The 26,191-nt window shown below is 38.1% G+C and overlaps 1 protein-coding gene across 3 annotated transcripts in view; it reads left to right on the top strand.

Annotated features, from left to right (window-relative positions):
* Positions 1-1,435: 1,435 nt before the first annotated feature.
* The window catches only part of CDIN1 (CDAN1 interacting nuclease 1), a 218,416-nt gene continuing 193,660 nt past the window's right edge, over positions 1,436-26,191 (top strand). The window contains exon 1 of one of the 3 annotated variants that reach the window (XM_037056121.1): positions 1,436-1,799. In XM_037056121.1, the coding sequence (XP_036912016.1) occupies positions 1,699-1,799 (101 nt within the window). In that variant the 5' untranslated portion in view covers positions 1,436-1,698. The remainder of the gene's footprint in view (positions 1,800-26,191) is intronic. The other 2 variants (XM_037056120.1, XM_037056119.1) reach the window with 2 other exon arrangements.

The raw sequence follows: 26,191 nt of genomic DNA, 5'->3' as shown, positions 1-26,191 counted from the left end.
AAAAACATGGTTTCTGAATTCAGGATCCACTCTTGTTACCGGACTCTGAGACGCCTGGGAAAATAAAGTGGTGGAGCTTTTTAAAACCTGAACTAAAAGATTCTTTGAAATGTATATTATTCCCGTTCAAAAACTCCTTAACCTTTGGCCTAAGAGAGTGTGACTATTTGGTGTAGTAATTAAGTATTATTGAGAGTTGGTAAGAGCACAGACTCTGGAAGCAAATTTCAGCAGCTTAAACTTTACGAACGCTGCTTACTTGTTCTCATGACCCTTGGGAAGTTACTTAACCTTTTCATGCCTCAATTTATTCATCCTGTATGAAGGGAGGAGGAAGGTGATAATGGCAATTGTACCTGCCTCACAGGAAGGTATGAAGATTATGTGAGTCAAAACATAGGGAGCCTGTTAGACAATAGCTGGTAACGCCGTATCCACGTGACCTGTCATTACCAAGTAGACTTACATAGGCTATTTATCTCACGTAGACTATCTGCTGGACAATATGCTGAAGAATTCTTTACTTTCCTAGATAAGCTTAACAATGCGTCATGAATTAAAAATCAATTCTACGAAGGAACCGAGGCTTAGATGGATTAAGGAATTTACCTCAAAAGGCGTATCTAAGCTAAACTTCCAACCCAGGCATTATTCCAGATTATTAAAAAACAAATAAACAAACAAAAAACATTTTCTAATAAACACCCTTTCTTTCATTTGCTCAAAATGTTAAGATTTGGACAGAAATACGTGGCCTTCTAAGAACCAACAAGTTTTTAAAAAAGGGATTAAAGAAGGCTCATAGCACCGTGGAAAACAGATTCATTCACTGCCTCTTTTCTCCAAACATTTATCGAGTGCCTACTGCTTTCTGCGAGCTGCGGAATCAGAAACAATTAAGAAATGATTTCAGTCCCTGAGCACCTAACTGGGGGACAGGCATGAGAGTAGTATTCTTCATTGCGGGCTGTTTGATGTGTCGGATTTGTTTTCTGGTTGGTTTCCCAACGTGAACAAAGCGCCACACAAGCTGCATAAGCCTGGCTTGTGTCTGTGGTGTCTACGGAGATCCTGGGGGTTTTGCTGTGAGAGCGCGGAGAGACTTTAGGGGCGGCATACTTTCTTTGTAGGTCACTCTCCAATTGGAGCTGCTTCAAAGCCCGCGCGTTTGAAAGCGTATTCAAATCGGGGGCCCTGGCAGTGGCTTTCCGGGGCTCAAGCTTAAAGATCGCGGGACACCCTCGTGCCCTTGCTGCCCGGCCTGCGAGGCAGGACTCCCTGGCTGTCGGAAACTGGGAAAGTATAAACGTGTGGAACCTCCCAAGTTGAACGCAAGTAGTTGCAGCCGCGATACCTGTAGGCCAGGCACTTACTTACGCTCCACCCCTGCCGGGGACGGCTACTTCCTGATTGGTTTGCCCTTAACTGATATGGCGGCTGCTTGCCTTCGGCCGGGCCCACTGCGGCTGCTCAGAAAGCCAAGGTCTCCAGCCCACTCCCCACCCCCCGCCGCTGCGGAGCAACTGGGTGATACCCAGGCTGTACAGCTAAGGGTGAAGGGGCTACGGGCAGGCCAAAGAAGTCAAGGACCTAGCGCTGTGGTCCTATGTGCCTGCCCCTCGGTTCCCGGCACCAAGGCCGTTCGAGCCCAGTGTGTTTTTTACTTGTCCCTGCCACCTCCCAGACTCTTGGCCCAACATGATACTGACTAAAGCCCAGTACGACGAGATAGCCCAGTGCCTAGTGTCTGTGCCTCCCACCAGGCAGAGCCTGAGGAAGCTGAAGCAGAGGTTCCCCAGGTAAGTGCTCATCTCTCCTCTCTCACAGCCCTTTGCCTGAGTCAGCTGTGCCTGGCAGCCAAGCCAGCACTCAGGAACCACGTGTCCCACATGTCAAGTGTTAGGAGATCAAGGATGGTGAAAGAGGTTTCGTCTTTCACCATCCCGCCTTCCTTGGGAGACTTTTAATGGATGAATCAATTAAATTCAAGGTAACAGTTGTTTGTGGAAAATTGGTATGTGCTAGAGATGAGTGCACGTAGTAGGTGCTCCATAAATGTCTAGTGGTTAATTGACAGATTCTAGGCATGAATGACAGGTGGGAGGGCCCTCTCAAAGTAGAAATACCAATTGTAGATTCAAAAGGACAAAATAAATGGCCATTTTCAGTTGGTCCCTGGAAACAAACTAGGGAGCACAGACATAAAGGGGCCTCCTGTTTGACTATGGCTCTCTGATATAATTAAGTGATCTCAAGTGTTCTCAAGCCAGTCGGAGAGGTATCCCGGAGATTCCTCTCTTGGCTCAAGGTTGGCCTTTTAAACAATTTATATATATGTATGTGTGTGTGTGTGTGTATACACACACACATATATACATATATACATATATGNGATGAGTGCACGTAGTAGGTGCTCCATAAATGTCTAGTGGTTTATTGACAGATTCTAGGCATGAATGACAGGTGGGAGGGCCCTCTCAAAGTAGAAATACCAATTGTAGATTCAAAAGGACAAAATAAATGGCCATTTTCAGTTGGTCCCTGGAAACAAACTAGGGAGCACAGACATAAAGGGGCCTCCTGTTTGACTATGGCTCTCTGATATAATTAAGTGATCTCAAGTGTTCTCAAGCCAGTCGGAGAGGTATCCCGGAGATCCCTCTCTTGGCTCAAGGTTGGCCTTTTAAACAATTTATATATATGTATGTGTGTGTGTGTGTATACACACACACACACACACACACACATATACATACACACACGTTCCAGGTATATTTCATACTTCCCTCCTCCTCAAAACACATTTTTTTCCTTGTGATTTTAGGATTATCCAACTTCCTAATGAAGGACTTTAGGAACTGTATACTATAAATTTTCTTATTTAAAAAGTGTACAAACTGAAGCCCAGACATTACACTAAGAACCAGTCCGGAACAGAAAAGTATTATATCTGTGACATGTTAAAAGATTAAAATGTTTGTTTACTTTTCTTAGATTTCAAAACCAAGTTCAAATTTGTACCTTTTTTTTTTTTGTAGCATTGAGCACCCTTAGCCCCAAGGGAGAACTTCTCTGTCCTTTATGTGTAACCCTTCACAGACATCACCACTGAAGTATTTTCTTGAGGAAAGAGATACTATTGGATAATTAGTATTAATAAACTACAAATTGAAGCATAAGTTGGTCTTTTATGATCTCAGGTTTTCGAAGGACTCAATTCTCCTTATCTGTAAAATGAAGGGATCTCTTTCTAATCCATATTTAATTCAAGGTACTATTTATGCCTTTATAGTTTAATATTTTTTATCAGACTTGCTAACCGGGAACAAAATGGACAGATTGGAATGTGATTACCTGTCTTTAACTCTCACCAACTCTGCCAATGAGCAGTGAAGTTAGGTGACGGTTTGTCAGCTAAGCAAATAGGTAGATTTTTCTGGACAGTTTTAAAATAGAATATACATTTAGATAGTCTTTTCTCATGTACTTATATTACAATTGTATTTTTGCTTTTCTTTCTTTACCCCTCCCTCTTCTCTTTCTCATGTTTTTTCTTTTTTCATGGCAAATACCTTCTCCTCCCCAGAAGAGATAACCACACTACACTCTTATCGACTTAACAAGTACACTTGTGAAGCACTCCCCTCTTTGGGGGCAAGATGCTGTCTTGCTTATTCTCTTATGCCCCACTTTTTCTTCTTATTCATGATATGCCCAAATACTTTACAATTCTTCCAAATACCACTTAATAAATCACAAACTCTTCTTCCACTGGGGATTATTTACAGATGATGCATTAATGTGCAAAAGAAGGAATTAGCCATTTAGCAGCATGGGTGGGGATTCTATAAAAAGCACGATTTTGGAGCTGGCCTCACAGTTTTCACTATAACACTGTTTTACTTTAGATGGTCCTTGCAAAGGATGTGAACAAACTTTAGGTTTGATAGGTCATTTTACCAGAGTTGGTCAGGTATGGACCTCAGAGATAATTTCTGGTTCAGGGAGGTTTAGGACTTTTCCCAAATCCCAGAGATGTGTAATGGCCAAACAGTGTCTTGATACAGGTTTCATAATTTTTAGTTCAGAATTCTATACTAAGCTGCCTTTGTTAGTTTCAATATCAATAATAATAACAGCAGCCTTTATTTTGGAGGCATTCACATAATTTGAATTCTTAAAAAGTCAAAGTACTGAAATGTTTTACAAAGTTGCTAAAATTTTAATTTTGATTTTAAAAGTAGGACATGCTCAGTAAAGAAAATAAAAATTATTTATATTTATATAGCCCCCCAAATTTATTTTAACCTTTTATGTATTTCCTTCTCATCTTTTTTCCCCACTGTATCTACTAAAATACTTTGTAGATCTTGCTTTTTTCACTGAACATATCGTGAACATTCCTTAACTTCAAAAATTCATCACAATTTTTGTTGTGTTTTAAATAACCAACATCACATTCTGGATGCGCCATCCATTTCCTTAATGTTGGATATCGGGAGGTTTTTTTTTCTATTTTATCGATATTATTATCTGTTCATGTATTACAACGAGTCTGTTTATTTTCTTACTTTAGAATCCCAGAAGTTAGGAGTGACTATATTAGCAGTTTTCTAACTTTTAATCTGCGGACTTCTTTGTACTCTAAAAAAGTATTGAATACTCCAAAGAACTTTTGTTTATATGGGTTATGTCTGTTGATATGTACCCAAATATAAATTAAAATGGATAAATTCAAAACACTACTTATTAATTTATTTCACAATTAATAGCCATACACCCATTACATGTTAATATGTTTTTGTTACACATATTTAACATACTTGATTAATAAGCATTGCTTCAAAAAAGAAGTGAGAAAATAGCCTAATTTTACATTTGTGCCATTTTTTTTAATGTCTGCCTGAATAGAAGGAAGACATCTGCTTCTGCATTCAACCTGTTGTGATATGTTGTTTTGGTTAAAGAATATGAGGAAACTCAGGCCTCAGAGAAATATGCAGTTGGAGAGGCAAGAGTAATTTAATAAGCTTTTCAGATAATTGTGGATATTTTTGTTGCTACATAAAACCTAACAAGTGGTATTTTCTTAAAGGTTAATTGCAATGTGGAATGTGAAACCATATCTTGGCCCTTTCCACTTTGTTACATCACAGTCCATTGGCCTGTCATGAACTTTGAGTGGATCTTTCACCAATGCATGATTTTTATCATCACGCATTGTTCCCTTGAAAAATGTTGATTGCAGGCTATGCAAGTCTCCCAAATGTTGTCACATTTCATTATATAGCATCAAAAAGTCGTATTTGTTAATATCCCCTCTGATCTCATCAGAAAAAAATATGTAAGATTTGAAGTTGTCAAGCTTATGGTGATGGATACAGAGTTTTCTAATATTTGAATTTTCTCTTGAAATCTCAAATTTTATTATTGGCAACAAATATTATCACTTGTTTTCTTTGAAGTGACAGGCTCACATTGTTTATTTTTGAGAAAATGTCTGCCAGCCATCTAAATTGGACTAATCATACTTTGTGCATCATTTTACACCAGTAAAAATGGTGTTTCATGGAAAAGGCAGCTAGTTCAGCTCTCCAGCAGTCATACAAGTGCTTTTCCTTGAGAGGGCCATTGGGCTTCTGTATGCAGTAGACGTGCTTTGTGTTTGTTTCTTACACGGTCTTGGAGAATGTTAAATGGATGTGTACTCAAGGGTTGAGTATTAATAAGCAAGTCTGAAGATATTAAGTGAAGCTGGCTTTTTTCCCCTTCAAGTATGTGGTGGTGAAGAATACAGTGGTTATGAGGACAGTTATACCTGACTGTGATTTGTGGTCAGGAGCTGGCAACTTGACCTGCCATTGGTTTTGCATTGTCCTTGCACATGTCACACAAGGAAACAGCAAGTCATGTCTTACTACTTCTATAAAGATAACTTAGACTTTGTAGAGCCCTGGGAGACTCTCAGGGACTCTGTGAGTTCATTGACCATCACTTTGACCATCACTACCTATTTTAAGTCAAAGGATATTTATGTTTTAAAAGATTTTGATGCCTATTGACAACTTAGTATGAAAAAGATTGTAGTAATCCTATTACCTACACGGCACGGGAGTATCTATCTCTGCAACTTTTGCCAACATTGAAGAGAATCATCGTTTAAACTTTAATATGATGGATCAAGAATGACATCTCATAATTTGCACTTTCGATTATAATACATTGTATGTTTTCTCAATTGTTTATTGACCATTTGCTTTTCTTCTTCTTGAGTTCCTTAGTGTCCTTTGCCTAATTTTGTATTGAAGTTTGCTGTTATTGCTTATTAATTTGTTATTGTTTATTGATCTGCATATGTTAAGGATGTTTATTCTATGTCCATATTTGTTCCAGATATTTTCCATTGTTTGCTTCTAATAATTGTTCTATCTTTGAAATGCTTACCTTTAAATTTATGTTTTTTTCTCATTTTTCCTTTTATGCTGAGGAAGTCTTTTCCTGTCTTGCGATACAAAAAAGAAATCTTTCACTTAAATTTTCTTCTAGGTTCCTTATGGCTTTCTTGCTTACTGTTAATTCTTCAATCTTTGTAGCTGAAATTCCTTTTAGTATATGGTCAGAGATAAAGATGTGGCTTAGTTTTTCCCCAGCTTAATTTTTATTTTGCACAGTAGCTTCCACACTCTCTGGCTTCATTCCTCCATGGCTTCTTTGTTTTCACTGAAATTACAAGCTTCTCTTTCCAAGTCAGTCCATTGAACCTGGGCAATCCCCTTAGCCACTCTGGTCTCAGAATCCTCCAAGTTCAAAAGTAGGGATAGAACTTTGTGATGTCCCATATCTTACAACTCCTAAATGCACCCTCATTCTGTTCTTTTCTCTTCTGCAGTTTTGTAGTACTGGGCCCTTTGGCCCAAGAATATAGGACATACTGTATTTAAATACTTGCTGAGGACATATTCATTGATTTGAATCTCTCAATTGATTTCCTGGACCTTGTTATTCAGGTTGAAGCCCCCAGCCCAATTAGCTATTACTTATCAGATTGTATTTTACATTGTATTTTATTGCTTAAACACTGCATGTGTGTATGTGTGTGTGTATACACTGTTCCTAGAGAAATCTCAAAAGGAATATTTAAAAACTCATTCAGCTGGGTTCTCTGTGCTTAAAGTCAGTACATGTGCTTCATTTTCTTGAGCTTTTCGCCCGTCTCTACCCTCTCTGTCTCTCTGATTTTGTATGTATGTACATAGATGTGTAAATAATATGTATTACACATGTATATAACATGTAAATATATTATGTATAAATATGTATATACATATATAATCTTATTTTGAAATAATTTTAAATGTACTGAAAAGTTGCAGAACTATTGCCAGAATTGTCATATACCCTTAATCCTACTTGCCATAATTTTAACATTTTATATAATACAGTGTACGTAATTGTCAAAATCAGGAAATTAATTTTAATGCAATATAGTTAAGCTACAGACTTTTTTTTCTAATGACCTTGTCATATTCCAACATCCAAGTTACCATTTCTATTCCAGGATCACACATTAGATTTCATTGTAATATTTTCTTAGCTACAATCTGGGACTTTTATTTACTGTTACTTTGTTTTTTATGATCTTGACACTTTTGAAGAGTACTGGTTGGTAGTTTTATAGAATGCCCCTGAGTTTGTTTTTGACGTTTTCTCGTGTTTAGATTGAGGGTTGACACTTTGGGCAGGAATACCCCAGACGTGTGATGCTGTGCCCTTCTCCGTGCTTCCTGCCGGGGGTACGTGCCTTCATAGGTCGTGTTACTGCTGAGGTTGACCTTACTCACTGGGTTAAGGTGTGGTGTCTGCCATGTTCCTCCAAGGTACTTCGTAGGACTACCCTTTGAGATTATGGAAACATTCTGTTTCTCACATCACCCGTTTCCTCCCTGATTTTGGCATCCTTCAAAGATTCTTGCAAGAAAGAGTTATTACTGGTGTTTGCCTAGTGGTGATTTTCCATCTGTCTCACGGGAAGACTTTGCAGCCGATCTCATCTTCTCCTGCCATTTCATGTGAGACAGTCCATCCTACAGTCAGTCCGTGATTTTCACTGCAGTTTGCGCACCTTTTATAGCAGTTGGTCTGTAGTAATTGGCTGCATGTTGACTATGTTTGTGGCACTGTTTGGGTATTTTTTAGAAAATGGATAGAATAATATAGTAATTCATTTGGAGTAATTTGTAGTTTGAGGGAAGAGTTTAAGACACATCCAATAGCTATAAATTACTAGAACATAGAATGGTAGAAACCAAAAGATACCAAAGAAACCAAAAGACTGTCGAACGGTTCAGATGTGGTTTTTTAAGCGGGACTCTTAGTGGAGGTACACCTTTGTTGGAAATTCTTTGGTTAGTAAACTAAAGCGTCTGGCACAAGTGTGATTTTTTTCTGGTTCCCTTTATTACACTAGTGATTTGGTTAGTATTCATGCCTTTACTTATGAGTCATAGATCAAACTCTTGACACTAAATCTCTAAGCAAATAGATGTCTTTACCCTATTGCGGTATCTTTTCCCTTAGGGGTGTTGGCTCAGGTTTTTCTAATGGCGCCTCCACATTTCTGAGCATGATTTTCTGTCTCGCCCCACAATACTTACTGTTTTCCCGTTCTTGGAATGCACCACAGGCGGCCATTCACCCATGTGAATGCTGTTCCTAGAGACAAAAGGAGTAGGTAAAAACTCATTTGGTTGGGTTATCCGTGCTTAAACCACTATACATGGTTCATTTTCTTAAGATCGTCACCTACCTCTACCTGAGAACTGGAGTCGAGGCTGGCTGTACTGTGTGTTTGCCAAGGTTGAACTCAGTGCTTCTTGGTTCTTGGTAGTAGAGCAAGAGGTCCAGCCTGGTTTGGAGTGGAGTAGCTAAGGGACTTGCGTGAGACAAGTAAAACGATTTTGCTTAACTTTCACATTTATTTAGGGTGACTGAGTTTAAACTGGTGCTGCAATTGGCTACAGTTGTCCTTTTTGGAGCAACATTCTCCCTACCCCCCACTCACCATGGTGCATTTTTTCAGTCTACTGAAAAATTTTTAGTTTACTAACCAAAGAGTCCATTTTTTCACCTACTTTTCCTGTAGGGTGTCTTTTATTCCATTGTTTTTGCTTCTTGTTAACAACTTGCTCTTGGGAAGTGACATGACTCTGCCTCTTTTTATCTGAGTCACAATTGCCTCATCTGTAAAAGGAGAGATGACGCTCCACAGCTAGGAAGTAGAAAGAAGGCAGGAATAACGCCCTTCCTTTCTTAAGGCCAGGGCGAGGATTAAGTGAAATTGGGCGAGGGAAAACGCTTAGCATAGTGAAAGGGACCTGGTAAGTATTTGGTGGATGGTAAATTTTATGATTACTTTTAGGATTTAGTATCTGGCCTGTGATAGGAGAAATATCTTAGTAGTAACCTTTTAAAATATATAAAACAAAGTTTTGCTTTGAAATGAAGGCCCATAGATTTGTGAAAGTAAATGTTTATGTGGATCAGTTGATTGTATGGCTGTGAACAAATAGACTTGATCATTAGTTGAATTTGGCACAGATATTCAAAACTTGCCTTGAATCTTTTATATGTATGTATGTATATGTATATATGTGTATATATATATATATATATATATAACCAGTTTAAAAAAACTTTTAAACATAGATTGACTGATTTTTAAGAGTCACAGTAGCGCATTGAGGTGTATAATACTGTAGAGCTTGGTGTACTTAGATTAGAAATTTATTCCTATTGGCCTCATTCTCTCATATTTGGTCAGTTTTCTATAAATGTACTAATGTTATGGTAGGCCTGAGTTCTAGAATAATGAGTAAGAATAACTGGTAAAGGGATAAAATGTCATTCTTTTATGGAACTTTTATATAAATGTTTTTGTCGGTTTTGCCAAAGAAATCTAATTATTTTGCATGACTTTCACAAGTATTATTCATATAGTCAGGAAATACATGCAGAAGTATTTTTGTATCAATCATTCGAGCAAATTGGAAGAGAAACTGGTGTAAAGGACATTGCTCTAAAATAATATTATTATCTGGTCTATTTCCTTATCTTTTTAAAATGTGATTTTTATTCCGTTAAATTTTAGGTATTTATTTTCGTTGTATTGTAGCCTAGGGTTCCCTCCTCCCACAGGTTTTAAAAACTCTTGGAAGTTATTTTGTTATCTGGCACATCCACTTTCTAAAATCACAGCTTAGCTTTTATCAGACATTTGCGTTCCTTTGGATTTGCAGAGTTGCACAGTGAAATGAGCTTGAGTTCTTGAAAAGGAGCACAATGCTTGAAGAAAACCTCGAAGAACCCACATGCTGACTATACTTCTTATTAGTGTGAGGGGAAATTTTTGTGTTATTAGATTATTGACTTCATTTTCAAGTCTATATTCAGGCATCAAACTTGAGTCTACAAAGTAATAACCCATACCAGAATGTTTGCTGGTACAATAAAGAGGAATTATATATTTTCCTAGGAGAGAAATGTTCAATAGATGTATAAGGTAATAATATCAATATTTTATTACTTGACTTTCAACAAATGTTGATGGAATTCACCATTATGTTTTTATTACACATTTTGTATGATTTTACCATATCAGTTGAAGTTTCCCTAAAAACAAAACAACCACTATACAAATACTTTTCCAGAGTAAGTATGAAAAGTGAATATATAAAAGTCATGTACTGGTATGAAAATCATAATGGGAGATGGGCAAAGAATACATTTTCCTTTATTTTATTTTCAATTTTTCTTGAAAGGAAACTCTTTCAAATGTCCAATTCTAAATATCTGTCTTCTCGTCCCTTTCTGCTGTCCGAGTGCGTATCCAACGAGCTGGTGTATGTATGGTGGATCCACCGAACGTGTGAGTGAGCTTGCGACTGACTGAGAAGGCTCAGTGTCTAATGAGAACAGGACTGGACCCAGCACGGTGTGGTCCCTGGATTTGGAACCAGCACAGAACAGTCTGCACCTCCCCTAGTAAAGGTGGCCCAAGGCTGCCAGGATGGCAGGCATCGTCTAGCCTTTTTCCGGCCACTTTGGGGAACTAAATGCATGTCTCTGCTTTTCTTTCCTCCCTCCTTCTTCCTGGCTCCCCTTCCAGGGAGGCATCTTGATGACATTTATGTTAAGGCTTAGTAGGTCTTCCTTATCACCCGAAGCTCTCTTCATGGCAAAAGACAGTGACACTTTGACAATGTCGGTGCTTTTAAGTGCTCTCCCTTGGCTGAGGTGGGGGTGGGGTATCCTCTGGCTTCAGGATAGTGAATAAAATCTTTTGTTTTTTAAATTTCATGTGGCCTTCAAATTGTGGCCTGACAAACACCTGAAGTCTCATTGAGATAAGAGAATGTTAAAATATCTCAGAACTTACTTCTTTTATGCATTTTAAATATTGAGATTCAGTTGCTAAAAGTGTTTGACAACTGTTAAATTTAGAGTATAACTTCAGGGCCATGGGAATAAATATTTTGAAACAAAGAAAGCCATACAAGTGGAGGAAGAAAGTCAGGTGGCTTTATGGATCTTGATATTGTCGCTGAAGCAAATACGTAAATACTGGGTCTTTCCCTGACCACAGACTGCCCCTGCTGACTGGGGCGATCCTGGGTGAATCAGTCTTTTTCTGAGGTTGTCCTGGACACACTAGTCAAATTGAAGACAGAGACTGCAAATACGTGGTGCCTTGTCACCGTGCCCCAATTCTCCGACTCACTTATTTTTCATTGAAAGTTTTCTAGTTATTGTTGAGATCTGTCCTTTGCTCTGGGCCCAAGAAAGGATGAGGTGTAAACTCTGATCTTGTGTTTAATCCTGTTTTAGGAAATAGGGGACATGGCACACTCTTGATATTTACAGGGGTTGTCACTGAAGACTGTTGACAATCTCCACATCTGCAGCTAGCATTGTGTAGGACAGAGAGTCTGCAAGCTTTGGATCTGGTGTTTGGTCACGCTCACTTACCAGCTGTTTGACTTACTGCTCACCCAATCAGCCTCTTGATATGAAAGCTTCAGATTTATGCTCAGTAAGTTTATGAATTACTGTTTGTCATGAACATTTGTGATGACTCTCAGATAAAACCGGGTATGTTTAATCTGGCAGTACCGTGGGTACCCAGCTCCAGCTTTATTAGAAATAGAAAGCGGAAGGTGAAACCTCTGTTTGTCACCCGTGCCTGTGCCACACCTTAGCCTCCCTGAGATCCTGGAGCTGATGATGAGATGGCATCGAAGAACTGTGTGCTCTGTGTAGGTGACCTTGTTTGTAGATGGGATCTGGGAGGCTAAAGTGTTGTTTAACTACATCTTCATATATGGAATTAGACTGGAATTCCTTTTTTAAAAAATATGCTGTTTCTATCTACAACTCTCCCAAGGCAATATCATCTCTTACTTAAGGTATGTTGCCCTGCTGTTTGTCTTTGCCGATAATATTGGTAAGGAATGCTAATAAAATTTGAAGTTAGCTTGCACTTCAAGCCTCATTTAGCTAAGATAGCAAATGAACTGGACATAAGAAAGAGGCTCTTTATCGTACAGTAGTAAAAACCCCCACAGACTCTCACGACCTAGGTGTGACACACAGCTCACAGGCATCACTTCTTAACTGCTAAAGTTTGCGTTATCTAGATTCTTATTCCTGCAGCCAGCTATAATATATATTAAGGGGAAAATACATTTAATCTCCAATTTATAACATTTTGAATTTTTGTTTGCACTTGGGTAGGCATGTATGGAACGCTTCATGTGCAGATCACAAAAACTTCTCCAGAGGGACCTACATACCTCTGTTATTGTTTCAGACTCAGTGACTTCTAGAGCCTGGGATCGAGATTGGAATTTGAGATCCTCAAGTCACATCGATTGGTGTTACAGATGCAGAAAGTGGGCGGGGAGTGTCACCTGGTGATTTGACTGAGGTTCCACATCCGGAGGCAAAATTTCCCATTCGTGTTCTTTAACTACAGATCACAGATTCCCACTGTGAGGGGGCCAGGACGTATCACCAAGAAGTGAATGAACAAAGCTGGCTTGGCCGGGGTTGTGGCAAAGCAAAAGCACGTTTGTGTGCACCATCAGAGCAGCTGCTGTTTTGTGCCAGCCAGGTATTGCCATCCAGGACTGGGGGCCCATTGCTACCAGGTCTTCTGTTCTCTAGAAAGCAGCTCTGGGTCTGACTTTTTAAGAAAAAAATATCCCGACTTTTAAATGTTTTCCATTTGTTTGAATTTCTAAAAGCACTGTGTGGGCCAACAGTTTCCTGGCCAAACAGAACGAGTCTGTGGGCTGAATTTGGCCCGCAGCCAGTGGGCCCTGGAGCTGTCTGTTTCCAGCTTTCGAGAGCTGATTGTGAGCATCTTTTCCCCACTCTGCAAACTGTGACCTTGAATCAGTAGCTTAATATCAGCCGTGGTGGGAGTGTTTACACCACAGAAATTGGCAAACACTACCAACCTGAACCCCCCCCACTGCCCCCCACACCACTGCATATGATCACTAGTTTGAGACTTGCATTTCCTTTATGGGCCTGTGCCCTATCTGTTCCAGAATTTTCTTAAACCAGTTTATTCTGATTTTTCTAGGTTGGTTTTTTTTTTCCTAAAGAGGGCTCAAAGTACTTACATCTGTATCTCATTTATTCTTATAATATAAAAATATTATATTGTGTTGTGATTTCTTTATATTGTTGTTATTGTCCAAAGAGAGGATACAGTATTTTCCCTACTGTAGGTAGTGTGGGGGCTAGAATTCTAGTCTTGAGCCTCGGCAGTACCTAGCATAGTATAGGTATTAAAACACATAGTGTGGCAGACATTGATTGAACTGACCTGAAGAGAATGTTACTTGGTTAAAAAAAAAAAGAAAAGAAAAGAAGCCATATACATATGTCTCACTTAGGAAAAGTAATCCCTTTATAATTAGATTAATTTGATAAATTTGGGAACAATATAGTGATTCTTCAGTTTGTATGAACTTAGACATACTTCAGTGGTATACCTGAGGATTTATCATGCCAGAAATTACTTTTAGAGAAACTTTAAGCTTCAGTGTTACATCTTCAGTTGGTAGTTACTCTAGTGTAAAAAGGCAAATAAAGCATCTCTGAAATTATAATGAAAAACAAAGGGAAGATACCTAATCGATCATATTGTAATTTGAATTAGAGCAACTTTATAAAGATTCAGTTATCACATGTTCAGATACATTTCTTTTGTACATTTAAAGTATCAGTAATAAAATGATATGACAACATACAACTAAAATAGAAATGGGCAATAAAATTAGCAATGTTAGGCAACAATATGTGCATTTTAGAATGACAAGTGGAATTCTTTGTATGGACACGCCTACATGAGTGGGCTGGCCAGGTGGTATTGAGTTTGACAGACTTGTCATAGCCTGCGCTTGACCTTGGGTGGTTTATTTAGCTCTGTCTGCTTATAGCTAATTATTTTATAAATAATATAGGAGGCCAAATTCTATTACTGAGAAGTCCAGGGCCTGTCCAGTATTTTTGTTGTTGTTGTTGTTGTTGTTGTTGTAAAGGCCATTTTATATGAAGGTTTACAGAACTTGGTTCTGAAAATAGACAGGAATTCTGGCTTCATGACTTGCTTGGGTGACATAGGGCAACTTTCTCCACCCCTTGGTGCCTTTGCATCCTTATTTATAAAATAGGATTGTTATGAACTTGCAATAAGTCAGTACAATACAGGCTGATTAGCACAGTTCCTGATGTTGTGCTGAATAAGTTTTTGCTGCTACTGCTTCTGTTATCATTATCATTACTGATTGAAGGATGCTCATTGCAATGAAACATATGCTTATAATAATTAGATTCAGAATATTAGAACTGAACAGGTTTTTCCTAAAACCAGCCCCTTTATTTTCTAGGTTTCCAAAGTGTCCTTCTTCTACCCCCATGTTAATAGGAAACCTACTTTTAGCAAATTAGGGTGAAGTCCTTAGCTGGTACTGGAAACCACGGTGTGATCCCCCATTGATGACAAATGGGAATATTGAAGTTCAGGTTGATTCTGCCCACTCTACCTCCACAGTAGAAAATGGTTCTATCACAAGATCACTTCCGAAGACAGAATAAGTGAGAAAACCCTGGACTGTTTAAGTATTTTCCTGTCTAATTGCTTTTCTCAACTGCAATGCCCCACATTCTGGAAGCTGTTTTACTTTCTTGCCTCACCTTGATAACAAGGTGGTTACAAATTTATGAAAGATGTTTGGGTGAATAGCAGCTTTGGAGTCAGGGTCCTGCCACCAGGAAGTGGCTTGAGTCCAATAATTATGTGAATTTAGGCCTAAGACTTCCAGGGCATGGAGGTTTTGTAGGACACCAGGCCATCCTATGAGAGTGAACACTGGTTTTAGTTTTTAATACAGGTGTTAATACTTTTGAACAACCAGTGTTTTGTAAACACTCTTAGAATCTATTCATGGTATTAATAATGATTATGAAAAGACCTTGTGGTAGACAGAAAGAAATTGTTTGAACTTTTAAAAGAAAATAGATTTATTGTTCCTTAAGGCTTTGGTTTTTATTAATTACAATGTATTCCAGGATGCTGCTTGCAAAGAATTTAATTTATCTTATTTTTGCAGTTCTGCTGATCATATATTGTAATATATGATCATAGCTGCAATAATAATGAGTTGGGCAAGACAATAATATTTTCCCCTTCCTTTTCTATTTTGTTTGTTAGAGAGTGTATTTTCCTCTAGGTTTGAGGTCAAAGGGATGCTTTCAGGTTTAGACATACTTTACTTAGGCTGCTTAGGCCGTATTTGAATAAAAGTATTAAGACTGGCTAGAGAGCTTTGTGCGTGAAAAAAAAAATCCTAAAAATTTGAGTGACATTCCAAAAAATAGCTACCTATAATCAATGGTTATGGAAGGAAAAGTCACAATTATACTACAGATACCATTTTGAGAATTATTTGCCAAATAACTCTTCTGAAGTATGGAAACAAGACTTGATTAGTAATATTTCACTTATTAGAGGTGTGTGACAAGTCTAGATTTGATACATTGTCATGAAAAAAAAATTATTTTGTGATAGCTTTTTGGACAATTGTATTCTACACTGTATTACAGTGGCACAATAAATTGCTGAATATACTGTCTGCTAAATAGGACTTTACCATGAACAATTTGATGCATGAAGAAGGAGAGGTTGGAATTTATTAACCTTTCATGACAAGAGACTTAGAATTTTGACCTAATACAGGTGACCTTTGTGAGCAATAAAAGTGAGCTTAATCTTGAGGTCAAGGTTGAGGTGAAAGGCAGGGCAAGGTGGTGGAGCCTGTGCTGATTGGTACTTCAGAGCCTACCTAGCTATTGGCTAAATGGGAACCTGGCACTTTTCTTTTTTTAGAATTTTTAGCATTTCCAGGAGCTTATTTATAGCAAGTTGTTTAGCTGTTTAATGTCACCCCATTTCCTCAAAGCTCAGCTGTCTGTGTAGTTGCGGTGAGTTTATCTGTTTGTATACAGTTTACTGTTTCTGATTGAAAGGTATGAGTGTGCTATTATGTACTGTTCCATAGATAACCAATATTAAAAATAAAAACGTTTTTATGCCTTACAGAAAAGACAACTGGCATATATAACCTTGGAACTGAAAATATATCTTCTTTTAAGAGGCTTATTTCTTTGACAAATTAACTTTTGTCATCTAACTTTGGAACTGTCAGAAAAATTTTGAAGTTGTTTGTATCTTTACCTAGTTTATAATTAAGAGAACTCTCACAAATTATTGTCTTAATGGGTTTAGATGATTTTGTGACTGGTTGTTCCATTGAAAGTGTCTTTGAAATGCATCTGCTAATGCATTTACATTATAATGTGATATTAAATATTTTTAAGGCTTTGTCTGCTGTACATACAAAGAAGTTGTTTTAAAGCATAAATTCACTATCAAATGCATCAACCATTTTGCCATAGATGAAATTATACCTTAGCAAATATCAGAAAGAAATCTGTCGGTGTTAAATTGCCTGCACACTCACTAAATATTCTGCCCTAATAATTGGTTGAACAACAAACATTTGGGAGAGAGAGTCAGGGACTCTAATGGAAAGAACTGTACTCTTTTAATCGAGCCTGTAAAATATTCCCAGGGACTGATCAGCTCTGAAGCGCTGAGGTCTGATGATTGGAATGGCAGGAAACCGTGCTTTCAGGACATAACGAATTGACGAGGCCATCCATCATTCGTTAGCACACACTGAAACGTGGGCTGTGTGTGCAAAGGCCTGTGATTTAGCAAATACTTGGGAGATGAATAGAGCTTACACACAAGGGAAGATATTGCTGTCCTTCAGCAGCCTGAGACCCAGGCGCCTGCTGAGAAGGCCATCTGACAGCTCATCATCAGTAACCGGCCTGTCACAGTCAGCGGTGCCCACCGACCATCGCCAGTATATTAAATGCATTTTTAATATCTGCTTCAGTAGACTTAATGAAGAAAATTTAGTTTCCATACTCCAAGCACTGCTTCTTCAAGTGTTCTGAGGCATGGACTCTTGCCTGTGCAAGAATGGGGGGAGACCATGCTGGCCATTAGGGAGTTGATTGAAAAGGACACTCAGGCAAAGTAATGTGCAAATAAAAAAAAAAGCTTTTAGCAGAGTTGGCATCTTGTTGATATAAAAAGCTCTTTTTTTTTTTAAATTCTCTTCTTTCACAAGCCTGTTCCCCTAGGTGGGTTGAACCTGCCGGTAAGAAATATAAGCCTCCTGATCTAAAAGGAAATATTATGGTTTGGCATAACTTGAATAGAAAGACTTAATTTCAAATTAGTTTGAGGGTTGAGATACTGTTTGATTCTTAGCACATTTGAATGACTATACAAAGTAGGGTTTTCCTCTACCTAGTTGCTTCCGCATTTTTAAATGTTGAACATTGCTCATTAATCAAGTTAATATATTTTTGTCTGGTGTCACGCAGAACAGCTCAAAATGAATGTGAAAAAAACTGTTGCCAACATGATTAAAACTTTTTGGAAACTTTTTTTGGCTATAAGGTTTCTTCAAAATGTGTAATTTTTAAATGTTCTATTTTTATATTCCAGCAAAGTGTGCAGATTCATTCTTTTTAATGAGTTTCAGTGTTGACATTATTTACTACAAAACAGCAAGACAACCAATTAGATATTGTTGCAAGCATGCACTTTAAAGGTTTCCCGTCTTGTTAAAAAAAAAAAAATTCAGAATATGTTCTCATGCTCACAGAAGAAGCTACGGAATGGGTCCTATAAATCTGATTCCTGCCTGTGTCAAAACAGTAATGTATTAAATGCATATTATTATAAAAATTTAAGACATGTCTTAAACACACTTACATTTTTATAACACATGGCAATATTAAATAATACATTTCCTTGTTAGCATCTGTTTGCCGTCATTGTTGGCAAGACCTATGATTTATTGCTTAAATTAATGACCAAGACCATTTTGGACCTGATATATGCCCCTAAGCTTATTACATCACTAAATAAAATAAAATGTATGCACTTGCGACAGAGTTATTTTTATAATTGTTTATCCCTTTAAGTGCCCTATTCAGTGATTCACTGAAAGGTTCATAATGGTTGGCTTGTAACCAGAAAATAATCTCAGAAAGGTAAAATATATTTCTTGCCGAGAAATAAAATGCCAGAGGGATGGTGATGAGAGGGGTCCCAGAAAGAGTTTACAACACTCAAACTTGTTCTTTTTTTCCGTGCTCTCAATGAACTCTTGCTTAATTTTCTTGATGCACAACCTCCTCCCCCACCCCAGCTCTTAAGGCTCTCTTATAAAGTGCTATAGCTCATCCCCTTGTAAGCCCCCCAATATGGATAAAGTGGTTTTCTTCTGACATAAAGCTTCAAGGGTGACGTTCTCTACTAAGGGTTTTTGCAGGTGCCGTTGTCACCATGCATGAAACTGAGCAAGATTATTTTCCTATTTTGAGTTCATTTTTTGAGGTGGGGATGGGAACTTCACTGTTTTGTATTGAACTCTATTTGACTTCGTAAAATCTTTGCCTTTCCTTTCTGAGGGGGCCGCATGATAGACCCTCCAGCGTTTGCACAGGAACCTGGTTTTCACCTAAAGTCGCTCTGCTGCCTGACTTTCAAAACAATGTAACATGGCTTCGTGGTTTTCCTGCTCCTCGTGAAGCATCTCCTTGACTGTCAGCTTTCCTGTCGTTTGATGGTAAGGCGGAGTTTTGGGGAAGCTGTCCGGCTCCTGGACTGCAGTGACTGTGCCCTGAATCATGTGCCACCTCTGTGGGTACCTGAGAGTAATGCTTGGGGGAAGATTATTGTTCCGTAGATGTCTTGGGGTGATTATCACTCATAAATGGAAGCAAAACTTGGTTCCTAAGAAAGGTCTTTTTTTGTGTTTCTCTTCATCTCATTTTCACTGCATCTTAAACAAAATAGTTTATTGGAAACTAAAACTTTCTTTACATCCTTGATGTTCTTTCCCAAAACAGTTGATCTCGTAAGGTTTTTAATGGTTCTCTCAAAAATGATCAGGCCAACAAACATTCATGTTTTTCTCGAAAAGTGATATTGACCTTTTCTACTTTGGGCTCTCCTCTCCCATTTCTGATGTTTATTATCATCCTTTTCATCTTATCTTCCGTGTCTGGGAGACCTGCCTCCACGTAAACCATTTTAAAGGAAAATTGACGAAAAGGGGTCTCAAGTGCCAATTACTCTCTCGCTTCCTTTTCTTTCTTCTCCTGTCCCCTCTTTTTGGTCTTTTGAATATTGGGTTAGAGCCGGTAAGATTTTTTCTTTTTTGATTTGACCATTGTAGTTACTCTTACCTATTCATTAGGAATACGCATGTCCCTGTCTCTTGCTTTCTGTGTGACTGATTGCGAATTCCTTGAGGACAGGAGCCATGTGTTTTGCTGCGATTCTGTTTTCCAATTCCCCCATTTAGTGCCTCGCACAATGGGGTCCTTTCTGCACGGAATGGATTATTGTTGACTTCCTGATACTGACCAGTGCTTATCCTTGCGTTCTCTTTAGAGGAGATGGTGACTCAAAAAGCATGTCTCCTCTTGTTGGCCACTGTTACTCTGTCTAGTGCCGTACAAAGGACTTGCTATTCTGTCCTAACATTGTTTCTTGAGCTCCCACTTTCTGGGTCAAGATATTTAAGTCCTATTTAAAATTATTAAAATATTCAGTAGGCAGCTAAGTGCTCAGCCTGGTGTACTACTTAACACTAAATGAAAGTAAAATATAACACAGACATGGAGCCATTTGTTATATTTTAGTAGATGAAGCAATGGCTGTGTAAACCTTAACCTTGTAATTTTGTGAGTTCCACTTTATCGTGTAGCTGTAAGAGTAATCAAAATAAATCACGGGAGATGAATAAATATTTTCTAGTGCTTTTTCTGTGCTTTCAGAAGTGATGCTTGATCCATGAAATTTTAGTAAGTGTATTAAATAGAACAATGTGATGTGCACCGTGTCAGATAAATTATTCGGGATAGGGCATTTATATAACATATGTTGAGCTGCGACGTGAACAGCTTAATGACGATAAATTATGTTAATCTGTCTTGCTATTTTTACATTTTGCTAAAAATCACACGATTTGTATTATAGCTATTTATATGTATTTTGTGGGGTGGGCAGGGATAAGAAGAAGGCATAAGAAAGGCACAGGTCATCTCTGCGATGTTCTGACAGTGATCCGGGGCTCCTCAGCTGTGCAGTGTACATAACACAGATGTTGGAGAGTCATCTGTCAGCCATGCCTCTCCTATGGAGTTAAAGTTCTGGAGGGAAAAGAATTTGACACAGTGCTGTCACTGTTACACTTCCACAATAGAAGAGCATGCAAATATTGAACCTCCTGCTTAGCAGTAGTGCCCTGTCTAATGTCTGTGCTGGTTAGAATAAAAAATCATGGGTGCATCTTGGGCTCAGAGATCTGACAAAGGTCATGCTATGTTGGGCATTTGAATTGGAAATTGTCTGGACTTAGATTTTATAAAGCTCCCACTGTTGTGTGTGGGGAGAATTTCAGCAGGGTTTTGTCCCTGGAGAGGCCTCTTAGGCCCTTTTCTGTCCTATGAATGAATTTAGATGTGAGGGTTACTCCTGCCTTAAAACTGTTAAGTTCATTTTGCATACATCCCTAGAGAGAAAAACTGGCAGATGCTTTTGTCTTGGAAGTGTTTAAAAGAAAACTGCAGAGCAAGAACAAGGGAGGAAAGGGGCCCTGTGTGAAGTCCCAGAACATTTTGGAAATGGCCAATATGCAGTTTTCATCAGTACGAAGGCGGGGTGCAATATGGTGCCTGTAGCTCACAGGGGAATATGAATGTTGATTAAGCATACTCCCAGGCTTTGAAATTCTGAAAGCAGTGTCAGAATAATGGATGTTGAGCAAATGTCAAGCATTTGTTAATTTCTCTGTTATTTGGAGTTTATCTACCATGATCAATCAAATAAACTAGTGCTTCTCTCTTGTGGCATGTGTCATTGATATGGTGATTAGGTGGCTAGAGAGACCTTCTGCTTTTTTCCCAGGTAACAGATTATAAAGGAGTAGGCAGAGCTTTTTCAGTTGGAGATTTGTTTATGGCTTGGTTTAGCAGAAATTCGGATACTAACTGAGGACTTTGGTGGTGGTATAAAAACCCGCAGCCACATGCCAAGGATACGAACTCGGGTGCCATTGACACCGAAAGAGCTAGCCCTGATGGTATGATTTTTGTCTAAATATAGTTTTCAGTTGTGCATAAAACTTTGATGTAAAACTGAGTAACAGAAATTCAGTCCTGGAAGAGTTCTGACCTATTCACATTTCTAGGTAGAGTTTTTGATCTATTGCATCGTTTATCTTTTGTGCCCCGCCCTGCCCCCCAATTTCAATGGTTAATTCTAATTTAGTTATTGACTTTAATTCTGGAGGCAGTCAGTAGATTTGCTTCATGTGGTTTGAAGTAATTTCTTTCTATTATTTTTCGAAATCGAAGCTGCAGTATTTTGATGTCCCAGATATAAATGATCAGAAGGTCCTTTTCAGCAATTACTTACCTGCAAATTTGGGGGGAGTGCGAACATTCCAAGGTGTGAGGAGTAGGTTTCCTTTTAGTATGTGAATGGCCTTACCAGCTGGAGCTTCACTAGAATTTGACACTTGGTACCATACTGAGGTGTCCTATCTCTGAGGACAGAGCAACTTGCCCTGAAAGCAAGTGTATGTATGAAACTGAAGTGGCTGGAATCATGGCAGCCTCGTAAGCATGGACTGGGCCTTTTTCTCCTTCTCTTCCCCATTTTCTTTTCACAATCTTAGCCACGTGGCTTACATAATTCAGATGGAGGCAAGTACTTTCCAACCCAGAAATAGGTGCCTTCATGATTTTTGGCATGATCTTTCTGCAAAACTGGACCTCCTAAAATGATATGCCCCCTATTTATAAACCTCAGTCCACTTCCCCTTCGGGGGATTTGCAACTGGACAGCTACAAAGTATCTGCCCTAGGAACTGCCTTAGGTGGTTTCTGGGTGGCTCTCTTTTTGATTTTTTCAACCTGTTACAGGGTCTCAGATATTATGGTGATTTCCAAAGCAGAAAGTCTTTAACTTCCCCTTTAGGTTAAGATGCTTTATCTTAACCGTCTCCATGAGGCCTTTGGTGTTGGCCTTTTCTGGAATTGGACTCCTAACCCTCTGAGTAAAATCCTCGTGACTTGCTTGCTACCCAGTGCCAACGAACTCTGCCACTGCAGAGCCTCCAGCATCATAAAAATAGACAGCACTGCTGACTGGCTTTTCTAGGCTTCCCCCTGAAAGCTCACCAGGACCGTGCCCTGACCATGGCATCACTGAGTCATTCCCTGACATCATACCCCAAACACTCAGCCCGTTACTGATATGCACGTCGGCTCTCAAATTTATTTTCTGTTTGTGGTGATAAAGCTCTGTTCCTAGTTTGGATTAGAAAGCCATGAACAATCTTCTTACCTTGTTGAAAATTATAGTTATTGTGTAATAATAGGTGGAAAACGGAAGAACTTAAAGACTATTAACTCTTAACCATATGTCCTCGTGGATTCTTCCCAGCACTCCAGTGGGAGGTGCCGGTGGTTTTGATAGACGTGTCCCCCAGCACTCGCCAAGCAATCAGTCTCTCTCTCTCTCAACCTCACTTAGCTCTTCTAATGCTCAAAGATAATTAAACTTCCTTCCTCTTCCTTCTCATGTGTTGGAACTCCAAAGTAATGGCTCACGCACACACAAAAAGTTAGTGCAAGGACGAATATTGGCTCCTACTAGATGCACATTCTAACAATAACCAAAATGTTTTGGGGAGTCCTCAGTAAGCGTTTTTAAAGCATGTGGCATAATCCTTTTGGTATCTTTTGGGGTGACGCCCTGACACTTTGAGACCATAAACCCTGCCACAAGGTGACCATAAAGGTTGGAGACACGCTTGTTTTGTCATGTGTTGCAGTGCAGCAAGAATAAACCCCTTTTTGAAAATACGTGTTTGACTGTGTTTTCAGATGCGGTGACCACCCTGGGTTTTGATAAGGTGTGAGATGAGACATTAGGTTGGCTTCCTTGTGTGACTGATAAAGTGATCCTAAAGATAAGTTCTATTTGGAGTAAAGGCAGCGTTATTAGTGGTGAATTAAAAGCCCCCATTCCTACTCCAGGATGATTACTTGGGCCAGAATAATGCAATAAGTTTGTTCTTGACTCCTGAAAAAGTCCATTTTGTGACTTTGTCCTCATACTAGATATGTAGACTCTAAACATGTAACCCATTGGCCATTATTTTATGCCTCCTCCTCCTTTTCTCTGTGTTCCTCAAATGCAGATTAACTACTAAGTGGCTAAAGACACTGAGACTTTTTCCTAATTTGTTCCCATTATCCACTTCTCTGCTGGTTGCTGATAAGTGATGAAATTGCTAAAAGGCAGATTTCTTAGGGGAGGAGGAAAAGGGAGGTGTTAGAATAATCTGTTAACTATGCAGACAGTCCCTGAATACCAGAGAGGTAGCTCAATATGGGATTTTCAGTTAATTAAAAATTTTATGTTATGTGTTTTATTTTTCTTTAATAGAGAAGGCTAGGGTACTTCCAGAATTTTACTCTCCAGCGTAAGAAGCTTTCCCCCAATACTTTTGTTCTTTTTCTCATGGTCGTGGTGAAGCAGGATGCAATTACTTAGTTAAGCCTCTAGTTGGGGTAGAGTTTGAAATAGGATAATTTCTTTATTTTTATTTTCTCTCTGTGTTTGTTACAGACTCTATTTGTTCAAGAATTGCATTTAATTCAGAGTTACAGGATGAGGTCCTTTTAGATGTTACATCATTGAAACTCGTCCTTTATCTCAGAATAAATTAAAATGGTACAATTCTTCGTTCTTTTTGGAAGGGGAATAATACTTACTATAGATTTGAAGAATTACTATAATAGGCTAAATAAAATAGGGAGGCATAGCCCTGAAACAAGAGTTATTGTCTGTTTCTTTTACATAGTTCCATGGTGGGAGGAAACATGTCAAACATCATTTTAAAAACTGCATCTGTGAGACATCAGTAAATCCCTTGCTTGATTCAGTGAGAATTGATTGAACATGTTTTTTTGGTAATGTTTAAATCATAGAGATAGGACTTTGAGTAGTTAAGTGTAGTTAAACAATTTTTGATGTGCAGTAATTATGTATCTGGTTTTAAAGATGTTTCAGCAAAATATTGTTACAAAATTTTTAGCAAACATTGTTAAAACCTTGGTAATATTTGGGATTCAAACAACTAGGGAGGGCGTGATCTGAAACTTAGGCGGCTGGCCTTTTGCTTCAGTGAGCAGCCCCCGCCTGGAAGAGGGTAGTCACGCACCACTCCCAGCACTTGACACATACAAATGCTAAATGCGGTAGCAGCGTGAGGTCTCTGTCATTAACGGTAATTTATGTAATGAAAGCCACCTGGCTGTTTTTTATAATTAACTGCTTGTAAATAATAAATTTAAATATAATTTATAGTTTTCTAAATTTGATTACTATATAGACCCAACAGCAAACATGAAAATATTGGCAATTTCATAATATAGTTCAATGACCTTTAAAAGGAGACGTATTTAAAAGTATATATATATGTGTGTGTGTGCATATATATATATATATATATATATATCATACATTATATATTTCCTTTGAGAAAATAGTTTCACTAGGAAATACATTTTTTATTTCATTTTTGGAGGGAAATGGTAATAATATAATCCAACTGTGCTTTTGACTTGGAATACTAATTTTTAAATAGTCTCACTGATTTAATATTTTTGTTATTTCAGTCAGCTTTTAAAAGTATTTGTACATATAATTTCATACACACAGAAGAAAGTGTACCTATTTAATGATGATGTAGTGATACTCTCGAAAATAAGTTTTCTCCTATTTTGTAATATTTCAATTATGTTTTGAAAATACTTTATATATGGGGAAAAATATCTAAGTATATGTAATGATGTTATAGTCAGTGGTGATAGTAAGTGACTTTGCCTAGCAGATTTACGAAGCTTGATATCACTTGTTTAAGAAGGCATTACCGTAGTTTTGTTTATGTGGTTACACATATTAGCTACCCGAAATTATTATTATTGTATTTTTGGTGTAGTGGAAAATACCAGTGATTTACATGGATTTTAAAAAAAAGTGGCTTTGGCACCCTTTTCTCTGTATTTCTCTTTCATTAAAAAAAGAAAGGAAGGAGATTAAGGAGAAACAAAAAACTAAGTTTGTGGATTTAAGATGTAATTTATTATGTAATAGTTTTATTTTGAACTTCATGAATCTGTTTTTTAAGGTCTCTTTTTCTAAATAAATATATTTCCACTGAAAGCTATATCCTTTAATATCTATATTGTGTGTTTTTGTACTATAGCAGTGAGATTACTATCATTGACAATCATGAAATGTGTAGAAAACTTTTGTAATGGATTGATAAATTACAAGAGAATTTTTGACTTTGAGCTACAAACTTCATAAAATAGAAAGATTTACCTTAATATGTGACCAGTGGCATTTTTTCTTCACCAAGATTTAGTAGAGTTCAGATATCAATAATGC

Source organism: Sturnira hondurensis, unplaced genomic scaffold, assembly GCF_014824575.4.
Source record: "Sturnira hondurensis isolate 20B ecotype Veracruz unplaced genomic scaffold, ASM1482457v3 Scaffold0008782, whole genome shotgun sequence".
Lineage (NCBI taxonomy): Eukaryota > Metazoa > Chordata > Mammalia > Chiroptera > Phyllostomidae > Sturnira > Sturnira hondurensis.
Note: the sequence above shows the minus strand (reverse complement) of the source record. Positions and strands in the feature narration are given on the sequence as shown.